The 20,369-nt window shown below is 39.7% G+C and overlaps 2 protein-coding genes across 3 annotated transcripts; both read right to left on the minus strand.

Annotated features, from left to right (window-relative positions):
- Positions 1-682: 682 nt before the first annotated feature.
- LOC308336369 (uncharacterized protein) lies at positions 683-8,805 on the minus strand. Of its 2 annotated transcripts, none has more exons than XM_080793730.1 (4): positions 8,682-8,805; positions 6,188-6,531; positions 5,272-5,397; positions 683-2,429 (listed from the first exon to the last, which is right to left on the minus strand). In XM_080793730.1, the coding sequence occupies exons 2-4, from the start codon at positions 6,489-6,491 to the stop codon at positions 1,192-1,194; spliced, it is 1,668 nt and encodes a 555-aa protein (XP_080649856.1). In that variant the 5' UTR covers positions 6,492-6,531; positions 8,682-8,805; the 3' UTR covers positions 683-1,191. The 2 variants fall into 2 exon arrangements, with proteins under 2 accessions (XP_080649856.1, XP_080649857.1); XM_080793731.1 differs by lacking the exon at positions 8,682-8,805 and adding an exon at positions 8,279-8,399.
- Positions 8,806-11,437: 2,632 nt separating this feature from the next.
- On the minus strand, positions 11,438-17,012 carry LOC308336609 (uncharacterized protein; the record flags this gene model as incomplete). Its single annotated transcript, XM_080794031.1, has 3 exons — positions 11,438-14,522; positions 15,418-15,540; positions 16,883-17,012. 3 exons carry the CDS (start codon positions 17,010-17,012, stop codon positions 11,950-11,952), a joined length of 2,826 nt encoding a protein of 941 aa, XP_080650157.1. The 3' UTR covers positions 11,438-11,949.
- Between the last annotated feature and the right edge of the window lie 3,357 nt (positions 17,013-20,369).

Raw genomic sequence — 20,369 nt, forward strand, 5'->3', positions numbered from 1 at the left:
GCTCTGCAGATCTGATACTTTTGAAAGATTAAAAAAGAAAAAACACATTAAAAAATGTAACAACACAAATCGTCTCTCATGGGGGACCCTCACACAGAATACAGTTCAATTTGCGGGTCCTTGACATGAAACTGTCTGAGAAACACTGAGTAGATCAGAGTTTGCAGGTCGACTGCATGGAGCTAGGTGGTGTCTAACGCTAGGACATGATGAGCTCTGTGCAGCCGAATGGATGTAGGGGGGCAACAATGAATACATGGTTTAAATCGCACAATCATTAAAATTGGACCCTATTTTGGGTCAAACCAATCAAATCAAAATGGTGAAAATGTAAAATGTATAGAGGCTATGCGCTTGACATCAACACCCGGAGGTTATGCGTGAACGCCTACTGAGTGGCAAAAACAAACAAACACTTAACCCATTCTGACCGGGCACCCATTTTGGTGTTGGCATCATGTTATGCTTTAGCTATTGAAAAATAGCAGATCTACAAGCTCATATCGCGCCACCGAGTGGCGCGATACGAGCTTGTAGGTCTGCTATTTTTGAAAAATTCGAAGAACGACTGACATTTTTAGAATCTGATCTCAGGTCAGAATGGGTTAATCAGACCAGTGTGTGTCCCGTGGAAACCTCGTATGAATCTGATCTCAGGTCAGAATGGGTTAATGGCCTTGAGAGCACATACAGTATACATCCAGACAGAAAAGTCTTATCGGATTGCATTAAAGGTTTCATGACATTCATTTAATTTAAAACAACGTGAACTTTGAACATTCAGTGGATTTTCTGTGGCCTTGGATTTTCTCTGTCTGCGAAGCCTTTTGAGCTGCAATGAAAACAGGCAAAACAGGGATATCTGCTGGCAAATCATAGGATTTGCCAGGCTCTTGCGTCACACTCCACACAGGGAAATCAGAGCACTTGTTTGAGCCAGAAAACCCCAGACCACAGAACATCTACTGAATGTTAATAGTTTCTTCGTGTGCAAATGAGCTAAGAAAACCTTAAAAAAGGGAAGAAAAATCAAAATTACAAAAACAATAAAAATTATTGACATTAAACTCACATTGCCACTCAATTTGCCACTCACTTTATGCAAGCGCATACCCTCTATAAGCTCACATGTGCACTGCTAGATCGGCCATTTAAAATAATCTGAGTTTGGGTAGTAGTGGTGGTGTGTCTTCAGGTCATCTGACCGACTGTATCTCGTGTCACATTCTTTGCTTTTTTGGGGGGTTTTTCTCCAGTGTGGACATACTGGTGTGTCTTCAGTGGACCCAATTGACTGAAACTCATGTCACAATGTTCACAGTGGAAAGGTTTTTCTCCAGTGTGGACACGAAGGTGGTTCTTCAGAGTACCTGACTCACTGAAACTCTTGTTACAATGTTTACATTTGAAAGGTTTTTCTCCAGTGTGGACACGTTGGTGTGTCTTCAAATTACTTGAAGAATTGAAATTCTTGATACACAGTTTGCACTGGAATGTTTTTCTTTCAGTGTGGACACTCTTGTGCATCTTGAGAAGATTTGCACTACTGAAACTCTCCTTACACAGTTTACACTGGAATGTGTTTTCCCCAGTGTGGACACTCTTGTGCATCTTGAGAAGATTTGCACTACTGAAACTCTCGTTACACAGTTTACAATGGAATGGGTTTTCCCCAGTGTGGACACTCTGGTGCACCTTTAGAAGATATGAACTACTGAAACTCTCGTTACACAGTTTACACTGGAATGTTTTTCCCCCAGTGTGGACACTCTTGTGCATCTTGAGACGATTTGAACTACTGAAACTCATGATACACAGTGTGCACTGGAATGTTTTTCCCCCAGTGTGGTCAATCTTGTGCATCTCGAGAAGATGTGAACTACTGAAACTCTTGATACACAGTGTGCACTGGAATTCTTTTACCCCAGTGTGAACACACTTGTGCACCTTGCGAAGATATGAACTACTGAAACTCTCCTTACACAGTTTACACTGGAAAGGATTTTTTCCAGTGTGGAGACGCCTGTGTTTCGTGAGTTGATATGCACTAATGAAACTCTCCTCACACAGTTTACACTGGAAAGGTTTTTCTCCAGTGTGGACACGTTGGTGCATCTTGAAAGAATTTGACTTACTGAAACTCTTGTCACACTGTTTACACTGGAAAGGTTTTTCTTCAGTCTCTTCGAAGTCACTGTCAGTGGTCTCCTCATCATCATAACTGTCTTCAGTGGTCTCCCCATCATCATCACTGTCTTCACTGGCCTCCGCACCATCTTCAGTGACTTCAGTGGCCTCCCCACCATCTTCAGTGACTTCAGTGGCCTCCGCACCATCTTCAGTGACTCCATTGGCCTCCCCAGTGACTTCAGTGTCAGATTCAAGTTCATCTTCAAAGCAGTGTGGGGAGTTGTACTCAACTTCACTGGCTAGGAACAAAACATAAGATGTTAGTAAACACTGGATTCCTAAAATGTAAATCTATTTTTTTCTATCTTCCGTTGCTTTGTACAAGATTTTACCTACTGTAATAATTGACAAAACACTTACTAAATAAGCACATGTTATTACAGGTGGTTTTGAAAACTCAAAACCAGGCTTCAAAGTTTTTGTAAGATTCTAGAAAGATACACATTTAAAAAAGTAACCTGAAATGATATATTTCTGTCAACAATTAAGTTGACAGAAAAAATATTTATTTTTAATCATGTTGTGCGTTATCCTTTTAGACTAAATTGTTTAGTGTACCTCTGTGTGGTTTAAAGTGCTTTTAAGTATTCAATCCATCAATCAATTCATATGTGAGCTAAGGAGTAGTCCAAGCCACATACAACTGTATTTGTCTGTATACAGTACACACATGTATGTCAGCTCCAAAGTAAGAGAATCATAGCATAATGACGTGGTCGTAGTTTAAAATGTGAAATGTTTTTTAACATCTAATAGAATGTGGTACGGGGCACATGGTCATGTTTCAGGTTTGTACAGATTATTAAATTGCAGACTGTAAGCTTTCAAGTTACTTGCCATGCACTGAAATCTGAAAATACTAGGGCTTTCACGATTCGCCTAATCCACGATTCGATATAACTTTCGATGTTAAGGCCAGGATTCGATACGATTTTCGATATGATTCAATGGATATATTTTTTTAATCTCCTATTTTCAGAACAGGGTTAGTGCTGTATGATCATTAATTTAGGCTAATTTTTTGATTTGTAAAGAAAAAGACTTGTTTCTCTGCAACAAGTCACTTTTATTTGACTAATAACAAATGAGAAAGAGAATGAGAAAGAACTTGGGGTTTTATGTCCCAACATAATTTTGAGATGTTTCTTTAAGATGATGAGAGATTACAACATTATTGTTAAGCACTATTCTAAGTAACTAAATTAATAAATAATAGGGCTGGGACTAGATTAAAAATGTTAATCAAATGAATTAGAGGCCTTATAATGAATTAATCTCAATATTCAATATAACCGTGAAAAACATGTTTTTCAAAGGTATGCCAGTGAATCAATGAATAGCGACTACAAAATATTAAGCAATACAACATTGTTTTTGAGGGGCGGCCTGTGAGAAACGTTCCGGGGTGAATAAACGAACGGCTGCGCATGCAATGAAATATCGCGAGTCGGCTGGTGATTTCGATACACTGTATCAAACGTCAATTTCGATTCGATGTCGATACGAATCGAGAATCATGACAGCCTTAGAAAATACTATAATAAGTTATATTTCTTTGAATGGTTTTTAACAACTTAACAAAATAAAAACAGAACGGCTGATCTAGTCTACAGGGTCAGGAGGAGAAACTTTGAACACAATACATTTTTCATTTGGCATGAGTCACTGAAGCAGCCTCAATTCCACACCGTCTACCTCTGCAATGGATTATTGCTACTGCACCAATTTGAGACCACGTGTGGGCGGATCGTGGCAATGCATAACATTCGATGATTTTTCAAAGTTTAGTGGAAAACCTCTCTGGCAGCAGCAGTTTAAATTCTGGGTGTTAACCCATTCTAACCGGGAACCCGTTTTGGTGTTAGCATCATGTTATGCTTTAGCTATTGAAAAATAGCAGATCTACAAGCTCGTAGCGCGCCACCGAGTGGCTCGCTACGAGCTTGTAGGTCTGCTATTTTTGAAAAATCGAAGAACGACTGACATTTTTTTAATCTGATCTCAGGTCAGAATGGGTTAATCAGACCAGTGTGTGTCCAGTGGAAACCTCGTATGAATCTGATCTCAGGTCAGAATGGGTTATTTCAGGGTGATCATGCCACCTCTGCTCCGCTATCAGTGATTTATGCATCAACAATGACCACGGCATTCGTTATCCCTTGCTCAGCTGTTTGAATGACTTGACAAGTGCTTAGTAATATGTAAATATTGGCCGTGGCGGCTGGTAATCCGACGACCATTGCTGCATTTCACCCCCCTCCTCATCTCTAACCCCATCTCCTGTCAGTCCACTGTATACCTAATCAATGAAGCCCCAAAGATATCATAATATTTTCCTTCCATGTGAGGACATCCATGATGTCAACTTAACTTTAGCTTGAGCTAAACCCCTTTATAGACGCTTTTGGCCTATGGCCACTAAAATACGAGTTTCTTTTTTTTTTGGTGTATTGGATATTTAACTAGAAAAAGTGCCCTTCTGGGCACAGGTCTCCACCAGGAGGATAGGAGTGTGTGTGTGATGTTTGGCAAAATGTTTAGGAGTAATTTAAACATGTTTTTTTTGTTTGTTTTTGTTTTGCAACAATTTTCTTCATTTTGTTGAGGAAATGCAGAGCCAGATCACTCATAGCATCTCTGAGGATAGAATTCTGGATGAGCAGGACATGTGCAGCATTTTGTACTGAAAACTTTGGAAGGCAATCTTGGCCAATCAGTGTAGAATCTGAGAAATCCAACGGACTCGTCTTGATCACATGACTACAGAGATCATGTGTACCGATTTGCGTGAGATTTGGATGAAATCTGTGCGACTAACATAAACAATGTGTTTTAGATAAATCGGCCTCATGGTGGCGCTATAACCGGCAGATGTGGAGAGATGCAGGGAAAATGTTTTTCCATGGCCTCTAGGGAGTGCGCATACATAAGTTGTATACAGATCCATGCAGTTATTGGTAAAACAGGAATTGCCCTGTTATAGCGCCACCGTGAGTCTGATTTGGAAATGTGTCCTTTGGGAAACCGGGCCAAGGCCAATTAATTTTTTTGCCAAAAGTATCGTATAGTGAGAACACATACTCATTTGTGGGTAGTCAAATTCCTCCTGTTGAATAAAAATGTCTTCAGGTTCCTGTTCACTATAAATGTCCCTGGCCGAGTCTGGAGAGTTCATCTTCACCTGCAGTCTGGACTCCACACACTGGCCTGAAATGAAGCAAATTAATAAGGACTTTAATACATGTAGACTTAGTGGAGATTAACAAGGTTCACTTCCAGCTGAAACAGAGTGACTTGTAGTAGTTTATGATGGCTCTGTATATCACTTTCACAAGAACAGCTAAGAAATCAATAAAACTTAACTTAATTGAATTAATCAAAAACGTCTCTGCTTTTGCATGCGATGTGACATACAAGACAGTGCACTTTTCATTTAATTGTATTTCTTAAACAGAGATGCCATTGCCTGGCCCTGTATCGCAAATGGTCAAATAAATATTTGATTAAGGAAAATAATATGTCTTTTGTATATCAGCAAAGTGTCGATTTTGATGTTAGACATTGAGGGAAATTAAGATTCTCCGTGGAGATGTGGCAGAAACGGTAATATGTCAGCCGCAATGGGATAAAAAAAATCACTATACGGATTTGACAAAAAGACTGATTTTTGAGTCTTTTTCTGAGAAGACGGGCAGGAAATAAATCATGAGTGGATTCCAATGGGGTGCGCACGCATTTTGCCTTGTGCCTGGATGGACATAGCAACCTCAGGGTTTACATGAAAAGTAATGCTTGCTTTTGCAATGTAGCCTAATTAACTGTGACAGTAACAGGATATGTGGCTCCAGAACCGAGCCTCATAGTCAGTTACAGTGGCATCGATATTTTACAATGATGGATTTACATATCGTTGTTTTACCATTGTTATTGTATAGTGCAGTGAAAATAAGACATTATAAAGACATATTAAAGAAAGGAAGAGCTACATGAAACTTACTGAGGTGTGGGTGGTCTTCAGGTTCCGGTTTAATAGAAACGTCTTCAGGTTCCTCCTGGGACATATACATGTATTCAGGTTCCTCGTGGTTAATATAAATGCCTCCAGGTTCCCCCTGGTTAATATAAAAGCCTTCAGGTTCCTGCTCGTTAATATAAATGTCTCCAGGTTCCTCCTGGTTAATATAAAAGCCTCCAGGTTCCTCCTGGTTAATATAAATGTCTCCAGGTTCCTCCTGGTTAATATGAAAGTCTTCAGGTTCCTGGTTAATAGAAACGTCCCCGGCTGAGTCTGGAGAGTTCATCTTCACCTGCAGTCTGGACTCCAGTACTCCACACGACGGTCTGAAATCAAGTGAAACAGGATGTTAATAAGTGGAGACCTAGTGGTGTTAGGCAGCCCGACTCTGCAACAATCTTGAGATTATGGGATTCACACCGTAGCGTAGAGTTACTATATAATATATTAATACAGACGGCACCGGGAGGAAACGCTGAGGCGAAATGGATATAGTGGCCGACTGTCATTGCAGCTCGAGCCAGCACTGGTCCGTTGACTATCATTGCACACGTTCATGTTATTGGGGCATGACACGTGAACGCCATGTTGCATACGTGAACGCGTGCAAATGCCACAATGACAGTCAACGGCACAGCGCGATCACAATTTGGCCCAATCCATCCCTGAATGCACTACTACCCGAAAGGGAGAGTGATATCGCCTCATGCGCTTTTGAGCAACTTAATGCAGGTGGATGGGAGGAGAAATCCGGTGCCGTCTCTACTCTAAGGCCCCTTTTCCACCAGTTGGTTCCAAATGGGAACCAGTTCAGTTCTTAGTCCATGAGCCAGAGCTCCAAAGTTGGAACATTAATTATGAATTGAGTGGGCAAAACCATACCTATATTAGATTATTAAACACCTTTATTTATCACCATGAAACTTCCCCAATTGACTACTTACACGAAGACAATGATTTATTGTATTACACATTTTACATATTTTTAAATATCAAATGAGGCAAATGAGCCAATGAGGAAAATATGCAAAATAAAAAATTTGAATGAAAAAGCTACTACTGTGGAAGGGTTATCATGTATTAATTTACTTGTATTGATCCTATAAACAATTTAATATAGGTCTAGTTTTTCCCACCAATTTTGGAGCTCTGGCTCATGGACTAAGGGCCGATTCATACTCCTATTTTAGAGCCGAATAAAAGTCGGTTCGGCGCTGTAGAGCCTACAATTTGACGTCATTTGAGGTTCGGGGGGGCGGGTACCGTCCTAAAGTCGGCTCTTCGGTGCTACTGAACATTTCTGACAATTCATTTCGGCACTACAGCGCCGAAACAGCGGTAAAATAGGAGTATGAATCGGCCCTATGAACCAAAAAGAAATGAACCGGTTCCCATTGGGAACCAACAGGTGGAAGATAGATAGATAGATAGATCTTTATCGTCATTGCTTGCATGAAACAACGACATTCAGTTTAGAGCTTCACCACTTGCATACAAATAAATAACCATAGGCTACTGTAGGCCTACAATAACCCAAAGTGCAATAGTGCTAGTGCAATGTAGCCTGGATCCAGCCCAAAGAGCCCGCCCACTCTGAGTGGACTGAAAGCAACAGACTGCCTGATAATCAGGCTAATGTAATAGTGCTAAGTCCAAAGTCAGTGCAAGACAAAATCCATTTTCTGTACCCTTTTATATTCATACAAGTGAACAAATCATGCTTAACTTAAGCACATACATATTCTCTCTCTCTCTCTCTGTAAGAAAAGAGACATCCTTACAGCTCTACATTACATGATATAACTCTTTCTCTAATAATACATGGTAATAATAATATAGCCTACTACTGTATGTACAGTAGCCTATCATATGCCTATACCCTATACTATAACCACTGCAATATTACAACACACTGATGTAACGTTAAGAACCTTAAATTAATAATAGTGGCATCAAGATGCCACCAAACAATGTATTATGTAGCGGTAGCCTACATATTAGCACTGCTAGCCTGTGCTGCTGCTATAGCTCTGGTCCACGAGGGTGGTGTCATAGACTAGTTCTGGTCCTTACTACTGCAGGGCAGAATCATAGAAGCAGTAAGGTCCATATAGCGGCATAGCCTCAACACCGGGGCTCCACCGGGCGCGTCAGCGTCAGGGAATGTTCCCTTTTTAATCAATGAAGGGTGGCTCCACTGCCCGCGTTGCGTTGCGTGACTGCATTAAAATTGCCCCGGTTCGTTTTTTGACGCACGCGACGGAGACGCAACGTGCCCGGTGGAGCCCCGCCGTTACTGGTAGTAAAGGCTATGGACCAGCAGAGCTAGTCATGGACCAGAGCTGCTGCTACAACTTCTGGTTGTTTATGATCACATGTATAACAAGCAAGGAGAATAAGAGAAATACGATTCATGTTCCATCTTAAAAGATGAGTCAATAAAGACAAATGGATGAAACACATCCGTTCATCTTACCTGCTGTGTTTCAGTGGTTGAGCTGCTAACAAACAAACGTCCTCCTACTGTTTTGGAACGACACGTTTCAGTTGTCTTTGTATGTTAAAGTGTCAACAGTCAGACGCCGTGACGTTGTTTTAACAAACTTCGTGTTCTTCTGTGGATGTTAGCTAACAGTTAGCAGCAGCTTCCCACCAACATACCAGGGTGTGCACATGCGCAATAGGCACTAGTGCTGGAGCGTACATACCATAAACTGTCAGTAGGGGGAGCCATGGTATAGCGTAATAGGCCTACTTAATATTTCCCTTTATTCTTACTCCAGCTCTTTCCATTCCCTCCTTTCTTCTGTAATTCCTGCAGTACAGAAGTATGCATGGTTTCATTCACATTTTGAACAAATTATCAACGTGGAAATCCAGATTAATTTAAATACTTGGGCATTAGCCTCAAGTCTTGAAGTTTTTGAGGTAAATTGACCATTTCACCTCCATTCAGACCATTGGCAGTGTGGTCTGACGTTTTGATATTGTATTTATGAAATAAAGTGAAGTCCGTTCCAACTTGTGTGTTAGTGTGTGTGGTGGCAATCCACTACAAGCCTTTTAGTCCAAACCTTTTAGAGCCTATAACTATAACTAGACCAATACAGTCCAAACCTTTTTTATTATAACTACAGTAGTAGGCTATAAATGTAATACTTAAACACACATTTGATATATATCTAATAGTCCAAACCGGCATATAGCCTATCTTTTAAACATCACAATTGTTTGCAATTTTCATCACTCACTAGAACTGTCAAGCGATTACTGTGAGTAGGCTACTACATTTCATTACTCAAGTTGAATTGCTTTAAATGGTGTTGACCACAGTTAACAGCTTTTGTATTGAGTTGTGCTTGACCTATAGTAACAAACACTACATTGGTCAAACATCCCGTAATAGTGATACTAGGAATGCACCAATATGGAAATTCTCGGCCGATACCGATATTTAAAGGTTTAGTGAAATTAATAATAATACGTTTTCACACTTTTAGACCATATCCGTGGTCATTTATGGCCATACCTAACAATGGATGGGGTCTGTAACTCTTGTTACATTAAATTGACATTGATTTTACAATATAAATTGGGGTCTCACTCAGAGATAGAAATGCCATTCAATGGGGGTCTGTATAGACTAATGCATGTCCTTGAAATTAAACGGGTTGAGAATCACTGTTAGAGCTGTACAAATCTTCTCTTATGGGGAGGTCTCTGGCATATCTCTTCAAATGGGGGTCCGCGGGCTAATTAGTGTCAATTCGGGGGTCCTTGACATGAAAAGGTTTGGGAACCACTGACATACAGCACACAATCTACAGGATCAGATCACAGCTGGACAAAGAATCTGAGCAGGTTATACGTTTTGGGGGGTTTGACCACCTCTATCCTGTGACATGGCCCATATACAATTAGCTGAGAAGACACATGTTATTAAGCCATTCTGAACGGGAACCCCTTTTGATGTTTTAAGCACCGTGTTAAACTTTAGCTATTGAAAAATAGCAGATCTACAAGCTTCGTAGCGCGGCACTCTGTATTTTTGAAATGGAGCACAAATCTTTGATTATATATTATTTTAGAGCGAACATCTTTGATCAAAACTTTGTTTCTGGGTGGGTCCCTGGAACAACATATTTTCAGATGGGGGTCGGTGGCCAATTACATATTGTATATATAATTTTGGGGGTCCTCGACATGAAAATGTTTGAGAAAGACTGACATAGGGCCGATTCATACTCCTGTTTCGGCGCTGTAGTGCCGAAATGATTTCGGCTCGTCAGAAAATTTCAGTAGCACCGAAGAGCCGACTTTAGGACGGTACCCGCCCCCTGAACCTCAAATGACGTCAAATTGTAGGCTCTACAGCGCCGAACCGACTTTTATTCGGCTCTAAAATAGGAGTATGAATCGACCCATAGAAACATGAGGTTTTTAGAAAACGGTCAGGATTTAGAAGACATTTGTAGAATCGTCTAAATGGAGACAACAATCCTCCAAAATGCATTTTGCTGCAGAGCTATTTATGAAGGCCACTTCACCCCTTTTGCAACCAGATCTTATTTTAATTATGTTTGGGAGTCAAGAAACACTTGCCTGGCGTTTTTATGTGGGTAATTTCAATTTGTGTTTTTAAGATATTTCAGTATTTCAAAGTGTCCATGGGCTCCATGATGTCATGGACACAGGGCTCACTTCCTTCCTGACTCCTCCACTGCTCCTCCTTGTGGATAAGGGGATCTACAGCTCACAATGTGTTGCAACATTTTTGAATGTTTCGAAAATGTGTCCATGACACCACTGGTGATGAAGATTAACTTGTACAGTGAGCTCTACACCATGTTATGATTATGAAACATGTTGTAACACCCTGTTGCTGTTGGTTGTGCATGCAGTGCATCCCAAAGTGGGCAAAATGTAAATAGCATTAATAACAGTTCAACCACTATCTTATAATTCAGCTTTTCTAAAGTAGCTAGCTCTGCAGATCTGATACTTTTGAAAGATTTTGAAAAAAAGACGTGGACACATTATCAACATTTTCGTCTCTCATGGTCCAACCATAGACTGTAAAAAATAGGGTCCAATGCTAGGACATGATGAGCTCTGTGCAGCCGAATGGATGTAGGAGTGCAACAATTAATTAAACTACCGTATATGGTTTAATTCTCACAATAATGAATGGCCTTGAGAGCCAATACATCCAAACAGAAAAGTCTTATCTTGCATTAAAGGTTTCATGACATTAATTTCCATTTATTTTAAACAACGTGAACTTTGAACATTCAGTGGAATTTCTGTGGTCTGGGATTTTCACTGTGCCTGCGAAGCCTTTTGAGCTGCAATGAAAACAGGCAAAAGAGTGATAACAAATATGGGATTTGCAGGCTCTTACATCACACTCCACAGGAAAATCAGAGCACTTGTTTGAGCCAAAAAAAAACCAGACCACAGAAACTCTACTGAATGTTAAAAGTTCTGTTTCTTCGTGTGCAATTGAGCTAAGAAAACCTAAAAAATAAAAATTACAAAAAATAATAATAATGAATGTCACAATCCCACATTGCCACTCGATTTGCTACTCACTTTATGCAAGTGCATTCCCTCCGTCTACAAGCTCACAAATGAGCTGCTAGATCGGCTATTTTCAAAATTCAGACAATGTTCTCCAGTGTGGTCACGTACAGGTGCATCTTGAGACTACTGAAAGTCTTGGTACAGCGTTTACACTGGAAAGGTTATTCAACAGTATGGACAGATCCACTTGTCTCCTCCAAATCATCACTGTCTGCAGTGACTTCAGTGGGTTTTTCTCCTGTATGGATCATCTGGTGTTGCTTCAAACCATAATATGTACTGAAACTCTTGTTACAAAGTACACACGGGAAAGGTTTTTCTCCAGTGTGGACACGCTGGTGTATCTTGAAATAATAATAACTCCTGAAACTCTTGTCACACAGTTTACAATGGAAAGACTTTTCTCCGGTGTGGATAGGATGGTGTCTCTTCAGGTCAGATGTATTACTAAAACTCGTTTTTGCTCCGGTGTGGTTACACTGGTGTGTCTTCAAGTCATCTGACCGACTGTAACTCGTGTCACATTGTTTGCTTTGTAAAGGTTTTTCTCCAGTGTGGACATACTGGTGTGTCTTCAGTTGACCTAATTGCGTGAAACTCTTGTCACAATGTTCACAGTGGAAAGGTTTTTCTCCAGTGTGGACATACAAGTGTGTCTTCAGTTGACCTAATTGCCTGAAACTCTTGTCACAATGTTCACAGTGGAAAGGTTTTTCTCCAGTGTGGACATACTGGTGTGTCTTCAGTTGACCTACTAGACTGAAACTCTTGTCACAATGTTCACAGTGGAAAGGTTTTTCTCCAGTGTGGATATGCTGGTGTATCTCCGCATTACTTGAATTATTGAAACCCTTGTCACAATATGCACAGTGGAATGGTTTTTCTCCAGTGTGGACATACTGGTGTGTCTTCAGTTGACCTAATTGCCTGAAACTCTTGTCACAATATTCACAGTGGAATGGTTTTTCTCCTGTATGGATCATCTGGTGTTGCTTAAAACCATAAGCTGAACCACATATCTTGGTACACAGTTGACACTGGAAAGGTTCTTCTCCAGTGTGGACACGCTGGTGTATCTTGAAATAATGTGAACTACTGAAACTCTTGTCACACAGTTTACAATGGAATGGGTTTTCCCCAGTGTGGACACTCTGGTGCATCATGCAAAGATATGAACTCTTGAACCTCTCGTTACACAGTTTACACTGGAATTGGTTTTCACCAGTGTGGACACTCTGGTGCATCTTGAGAAGATATGAACTACTGAAACTCTCGTTACACAGTTTACACTGGAATGTTTTTTCTCCAGTGTGGACACTCTGGTGCATCTTGAGAAGATGTGAACTACTGAAACTCTCCTTACACAGTTTACACTGGAATGTTTTTTCCCCAGTGTGGACACTCTGGTGCATCTTGAGAAGATGTGAACTACTGAAACTCTCCTTACACAGTTTACACTGGAAAGGTTTTTCCCCAGTGTGGACACTCTGGTGCATCTTTAGAAGATATGAACTACTGAAACTCTCCTTACACAGTTTACACTGGAAAGGTTTTTCGCCAGTGTGGACACGTTGGTGTATCTTGAAATAATTTGAATTACGGAAACTCTTGTCACACTGTTTACACTGGAAAGGTTTTTCTTCAGTGTGGACACCTCCACTTGTCTCCGCCCAGTCACTGTCTTCAGTGGTCTCCCCATCATCATCACTGTCTTCAGTGGTCTCCCCATCATCATCACTGTCCTCACCAGTGTGGACACTCTGGTGCATCTTGAGAAGATATGAACTACTGAAACTCTCGTTACACTGTTTACACTGGAAAGGTTTTTCGCCAGTGTGGACACGTTGGTGTATCTTGAAATAATTTGAATTACGGAAACTCTTGTCACACTGTTTACACTGGAAAGGTTTTTCTTCAGTGTGGACACCTCCACTTGTCTCCGCAAAGTCACTGTCTTCAGTGGTCTCCCCATCATCATCACTGTCTTCAGTGGTCTCCCCATCATCATCATCATCATCACTGTCTTCACCAGTGTGGACACTCTGGTGCATCTTGAGAAGATATGAACTACTGAAACTCTCGTTACACTGTTTACACTGGAAAGGTTTTTCCCCAGTGTGGACACTCTGGTGTATCTTTAGAAGATATGAACTACTGAAACTCTCGTTACACAGTTTACACTGGAAAGGTTTTTCGCCAGTGTGGACACTCTGGTGCATCTTGAGAAGATATAAACTACTGAAACTCTCGTTACACAGTTTACACTGGAATGTTTTTTCTCCAGTGTGGACACTCTGGTGCATCTTGAGAAGATGTGAACTACTGAAACTCTCGTTACACTGTTTACACTGGAAAGGTTTTTCGCCAGTGTGGACACGTTGGTGTATCTTGAGAAGATGTGAACTACTGAAACTGTCCTTACACAGTTTACACTGGAAAGGTTTTTCGCCAGTGTGGACACGTTGGTGTATCTTGAAATAATTTGAATTACGGAAACTCTTGTCACACTGTTTACACTGGAAAGGTTTTTCTTCAGTGTGGACACCTCCACTTGTCTCCACCCAGTCACTGTCTTCAGTGGTCTCCCCATCATCATCACTGTCTTCAGTGGTCTCCCCATCATCATCACTGTCTTCAGTGGCCTCCCCACCATCATCACTATCTTCAGTGACTTCAGTGTCAGATTCAAATTCAACTTCAAAGCAGTGTGGAGAGATGTACTCAACTTCACTGGCTAGGAACAAAACACAAGATGTTAGTCAACACTGCAGGATTCCTAACATGTAAATCTATTTTTATATCTTCCATGTTGCATGTAGGCTACAAAAGACTGACAAAACACTTACTAAATTAGCACAGGTTATTACAGGTGGTTCTGAAAATTCAAAACCAGGCTTCAAGTTCAAGTTTTAGTAAGGTTCTAGAAAGATACACATTTTAAAAAGTAACCCGAAATGATATATTTAGTTGTATTACCCCAAATATAATTATGGTGATATATATTGTTTTTAATCATTAAAACAAGTTTTGCGTGTTATCCTTTTAGACTAAATTCATATGTGAGCTAAGGAGTAGTCCAAGCCACATACAACTGTATTTGTCTGTATACAGTACACATGTATGTCAGCTCCAAAGTAAGTGAATCATAGCATAATGACATGGTCGTAGTTTAAAATGTGAAATGTTTATGGCGTGGCTTTTGTTGTCGAGAAATGTGTCAGAGAATCTGTGTCTTTGGCTAATTTCAAACTACTGTACTGTGTCAACATTTTTTAACATCTAATAGAATGTGGTACGAGGCATGGTCAATGGTCATGTTTCAGTTTTGTACAGATTATTAAATTAAATTATTATTTAATTAGATATTAAATTGCAGACTGTAAGCTTTGAAATCTGAAAATACTATAATAAGATATACTTATTTGAATGTTTTGACAAAACAGACGAGTCTACAGGGGCAGGGGGAGAAACTTGACGCCATACATTTTCCATTTAATGATGGCTATGCATATTGATATTGATGGTATAAAATGCAAGGCTAACTCAAAAGTCTTGTTTCCATTGTGGTCGTAGAATATCCGGATCATGTTATTTTTTTGCCAAAAGTATCGTATAGTGAGAACACATACTCAGTTGTGGGTGGTGTTCAGGTTCCTCCTGTTGAATATTAATGTCTTCAGGTTCCTGTTTAATGTCCCTGGCCGAGTCTGGAAAGTGCATCTTCACCTGCAGTCTGGACTCCACACACTGGCCTGAAATGAAGCAAAAATAAATAAAAAAGAAAGGACTTTAATAACTGTAGACCTAGTGGAGATTAACAGTATTTGCAGGAGGTTCACTTCCAGCTGAAACAGAGTGACTTGTAGTAGTTTATGATGGGTCTATATATCACTTTCACAAGAGCAGCTAAGAAATCAATTAAACTTAACTAAATAGTTAATTGAATTAATCCAAACGTCTCTGCTGTTGCATGTGATGTGACAGACAAGACAGGCAGTGGCAATTGAAAATGCTCACTTTAAACAGGCATAGCTCATGAATTGTTTTACCGTCAGCCATATGCCACCCATATGCCAATAGTTGTGGGCTTCGCGTCCTCACCGTTTGGCATAGCCCTCTACAATATTGCCATGTGTTGCCAGAACCGACTGCACGGTTTTGCACAAGCTTTTTTCTAACGGAATATGACACATATCCATATGTCACTGAGAAAAAAAAACCCCAAAAACATGCCAAGCGTTCCATAACAAATTAGCAGATTTACCGTCTGGGTGGATCAACTCCTATTCAATCACGCAATTTGTTTTAGTTTTTGTTTATAGCAACAGTAGAGTAGAGTAGAGTTTATTTATTTTGGTCATTATAACAAATCAATACAGTGCCTGCTTTTTTTTCTTTTGCAAAAGAAACAAACCAAAAAGGTGTAGGCTGAAGCCTAAGCTTATAGTGCCTACCCTTCTAACAGATAAATGGCTTTCATAGGTAAAACAAAGCAAACAGAAGGGGAAAAAAACAAGAAAACAAAACAAAAACAAACAAACATAACATAACATAACATAAAACAAAAACAAAGACAAACAATACAGTTAACAGGAACAAGACAAAAATAACAAAAACAACAAAACAAAACACAAAACGAGAAAACAAAACATCATATCAATGTTCTATATGTATCTACTATTTTTGATCTATACATTTTTTTTTAATTATTTATTGTACTACACCCCAATGCAGCATTGCTGTACTCTTCCTGTTCTACGTGAGTTAGACCTTTATGGTTAGACCCCTCCTATGCTTTTCTTAAAGGACCAGCACCATATACGTTTTATTTTGGTCAATATACCGTACATATCATCAACATGATTTTGTAAAAAAAAAAAAAAGTTACCTAGATATTCCCCTTTAAAGTGCTTTACAGAGCAGACATCAGGACGACTCAGGATGGGAGGGGAGGGGCTGTGTGTGTGTGTGTGTGTGTGTGTGTGTGTGTGTGTGTGTGTGTGTGTGTTATCGTATAGTGAAGTGAAAATAAGACATTGTGGCAGCCCTACAGAACAGAACATATTAAAGAAAGGAAGAGCACATGCAACTTACTGAGGTGTGGGTGGTCTTCAGGTTCCTGTTTAATAGAAACGTCTTCAGGTTCCTCCTGGGAAATATAAATGTCTTCATGTTCCTCTTCCTGTTTAATAGAAATATCACTGGCTGAGTCTGGAGAGTTCATCTTCACCTGCAGTCTGGACTCCACACATTTGGTCTGAAATCAAGTGAATCAGGACTTTAATAAGTGGAGACCTATAGTGGCGTTAGGCCAGGTCTCCACATGCAACATGTGCATCTTGAGATTATGGGATTCATACAAGTGAACAAATCATGCTTAACTTAAGTTTGCACACGCGCACACACACACACACACACACACACACACACACAGTAAGAAAACAGACATCCTTAACAGCTCTATGTACAGTACAGGCTATAACTCTTTCTCCCTCTAGTAGTAATAATAATAATAATAATATAGCCTAATACTGTATGCCTATAGTATACCCTATACTATAACCACTGCAATATTACAACACAATGGTGTAACGTTAGTTAGGAACCTTAAATTAATAATAGTGGCATCAAGCAAACAAACAATGTAGCTTAATTAGCACTGGTGCTGCTATAGTAGGCATATAGCTCTGGTCCACAAAGCCATGGACCAGAGCTATAGGCCTATAGTACAACTGTTTATGATCACATTTATAACAAGCAAGAAGAGAAATACGACTCATGTTCCATCTTAAAAGATGAGTCAATAAGAACTAACCTGCTGTGTTTCAGTGGTTGAGCTGCTAACAAAGCTGCTAACCTGCTGCTTAACGACTACACTGTTTTGGAACGACACGCACGTTTTAGTTGTCTGTTTGTATGTTAAAGTGTCAACAGTCAGACGCCACGTTGTTTTAACAAACGTCTTATTCTTCTGTGGATGTTATAGCAGCAGCTTCCCAACATAGGCTACCGTATACATGGGTGTGCACATGCGCACTAGTGCGTACGTGCGTACGTACCATAAACTGTCAGTAGGGGGAGCCATGGTATAGCGTAATACTAGGCAGCATATTCACTGGCACTTACTCCAGCTCTTTCCATTCCCTCCTTTCTTCTGTAGAGTAGGAAGTATGCTTGGTTTCATTCGCATTTTTCACAACAACGTGAAATCCATATTAACTTAAATACTACAAAAGTCTTGACTCTTGGAGTTTTTGATGTAAATTGACCATTTTACCACCATTCAGACCATTGAGACAGTGTCTGACGTTTTGAAATGTGTATTTATGAAATAAAGTGAAGTCCGTTCCAACTTGTGTGTGTGTGTGTGTGTGTGTGTGTGTGTGTGTGTGTGTGTGTGGTGGCCATGCACTCCTCCAATAGCCTGGCTCCAGCCCCTGAATCGCTAGCCACATAATTAAAGGTTATTGTGAGGCCAGATGATAGTATGCTGATCATTGGAGATGGACCAGTTTATTGACTTTTTTGTTTTGCCACAGCAGCAATGAATAGAGTAAAGGTATAATTGCACTATATATTTGCACTTAATCAAGAGGCAACACTCTCACGCACGCACACACACACACACACACACACACACACACACACACACACGTGAAACAAAGTAACTTACCACAGTATTACGTCGTCTAGAAGGAATGTCATTGGGTTTTGATGTTGGCGATGTGGGATTTTGCCGAAATATTTTTTTTCTTGGCGTTTTGACTGGCGTATCCCTTTGTCTCTTCTCTCGCACTGCTGTGGGTCCCTCTCTGTCTTCAAGTTCTGTTGCTTTTTCGGGTGTGTGATAGCCTGACACTCTACGGGTGTGATGGTGGTCTACTTGCCATTGCTTTAAAATATTTACTGCGTCCTCCACCCCTTTAAATTTCCTATAACATTTGTTACAAAGTCTTTCAGAATGCACACCGGGACTTTGTGCAAGATTGACTCCAATCTCTCGAAACCGTTCGCACAAAGTATTCTTTTCTGACGCTGTCGCAGGCGGCCCAAAAATAGAGGGTACATTAGAAAATCTCCCATTAAAAAATATATTTTCTTTACAGAAACGACAGGTTTTCTGTAAATCATCCGACATGTTTTAAAGTGTTTATTTCAATGGTTAGCCCATAGGGGTTAGCCAGCTACAATATCAACAAGAATAAGGGTCGCTTGACAACGACGTCATCCGCTTTGCTACTATTGTGATTGGTTAAGGGTGAACCAATCGCCGAAGACTGCCTCTTTGGCAACGCCCATCCCAGAAACGGCTGTAGAATGGGAGGGCGTTCAGACCTTAGCATCAACATGATTATTTACCGATATAAATACATGGTTTGATAACCTACAAGTAGGCGAAACTCATTTTCTGCCAGGCGTATGTCTCTCCATTTACCCCGTCTTCAAGCCTCCATCCCTGGGCAGAGGTTGAATGATTGACTGGTGGTCGTGGAGCTCTGTGCAGTGCCGTCTCTTTACAGTCTAAAATCAATGGTTAAATTATTCCATAACACTGAAAATGATCAATTTTCCAATTAAAATCAAATTATGGTTAAGTGTGTAAATTACATTTATTCTGTTTGGACAAAGTGCAGTTAAGAAAAGGTGGAGATCAAGGAAGAATTTCTCTATGTCACATGTGAAGTGTAAAACTGGGAATTTCACCCAAGGAATCCATGATGAAGTGCTAAGATAACCACAATAATAACCCAGATTCGTATTGATGTGCTTACCGAGATAATCAAAATGCTTTCATTTTAAACCAACCTCTGAATTAAAACATTGGGTTCTGCAAAAGTCACAGATCAAATTGCAATGATTTTTAAAATAATCTATTATTCACACTGGATAAACAACAGTGGGACTGGAATACTGTACATCCAGTTTTGAGACATATTTCCTATGCACATATATGAACCTGAATGGCATAGAATAGCCTACGCAGCATTTATTCTGCATATCAGATATTGGAATATGTTCATATTGTCTAAAGAACCAAAAACAATATCTGTCTGGTCAAGCAGTAGATCATGTACGATTTGGTATTTTTGTTAGTAATATGTCTAAAAAGTCATTGCTCATAGTGGTGCGCAAATTGGCATGACAAGTGTCAAAGTGCTCTTTTTTAAACTATATTGACATTCTTTTTCAATTACAATTTTACAATTGTGACAATATTGTCACACTTTAAATATTATTTTGTTATATAAATATATAGTTTGTATTACATTTGTTGGTTGTCTGATACATATTTAATATTTATTATATTTGCATTCATAGTGCTACAAGTGCTATGAAAAAGAACCCATCATTTATTGTATTTTGGCATTTTATTAGAGATCTGTAGCATTATTATTTAATAGTTTAGAGTGGTGCTGTGACCTTGCATTTGCCATGAAGGCTTAAAGTGTTCTTCAGAGCTAAAATTGTTCTACATTGTCATTGGTAAAGTGTATTTGTAAAATGTATGTAGCCTATATTTTCACTTTCTTCTAAATGTGAATTAGCAAAAGTATAAAGTCCCTTTAAAAGCAAATATTCA

The sequence above is a fragment of the Protomyctophum bolini genome, assembly GCF_963924005.1.
Source record: "Protomyctophum bolini genome assembly, chromosome: 21".
NCBI classification, from domain to species: domain Eukaryota; kingdom Metazoa; phylum Chordata; class Actinopteri; order Myctophiformes; family Myctophidae; genus Protomyctophum; species Protomyctophum bolini.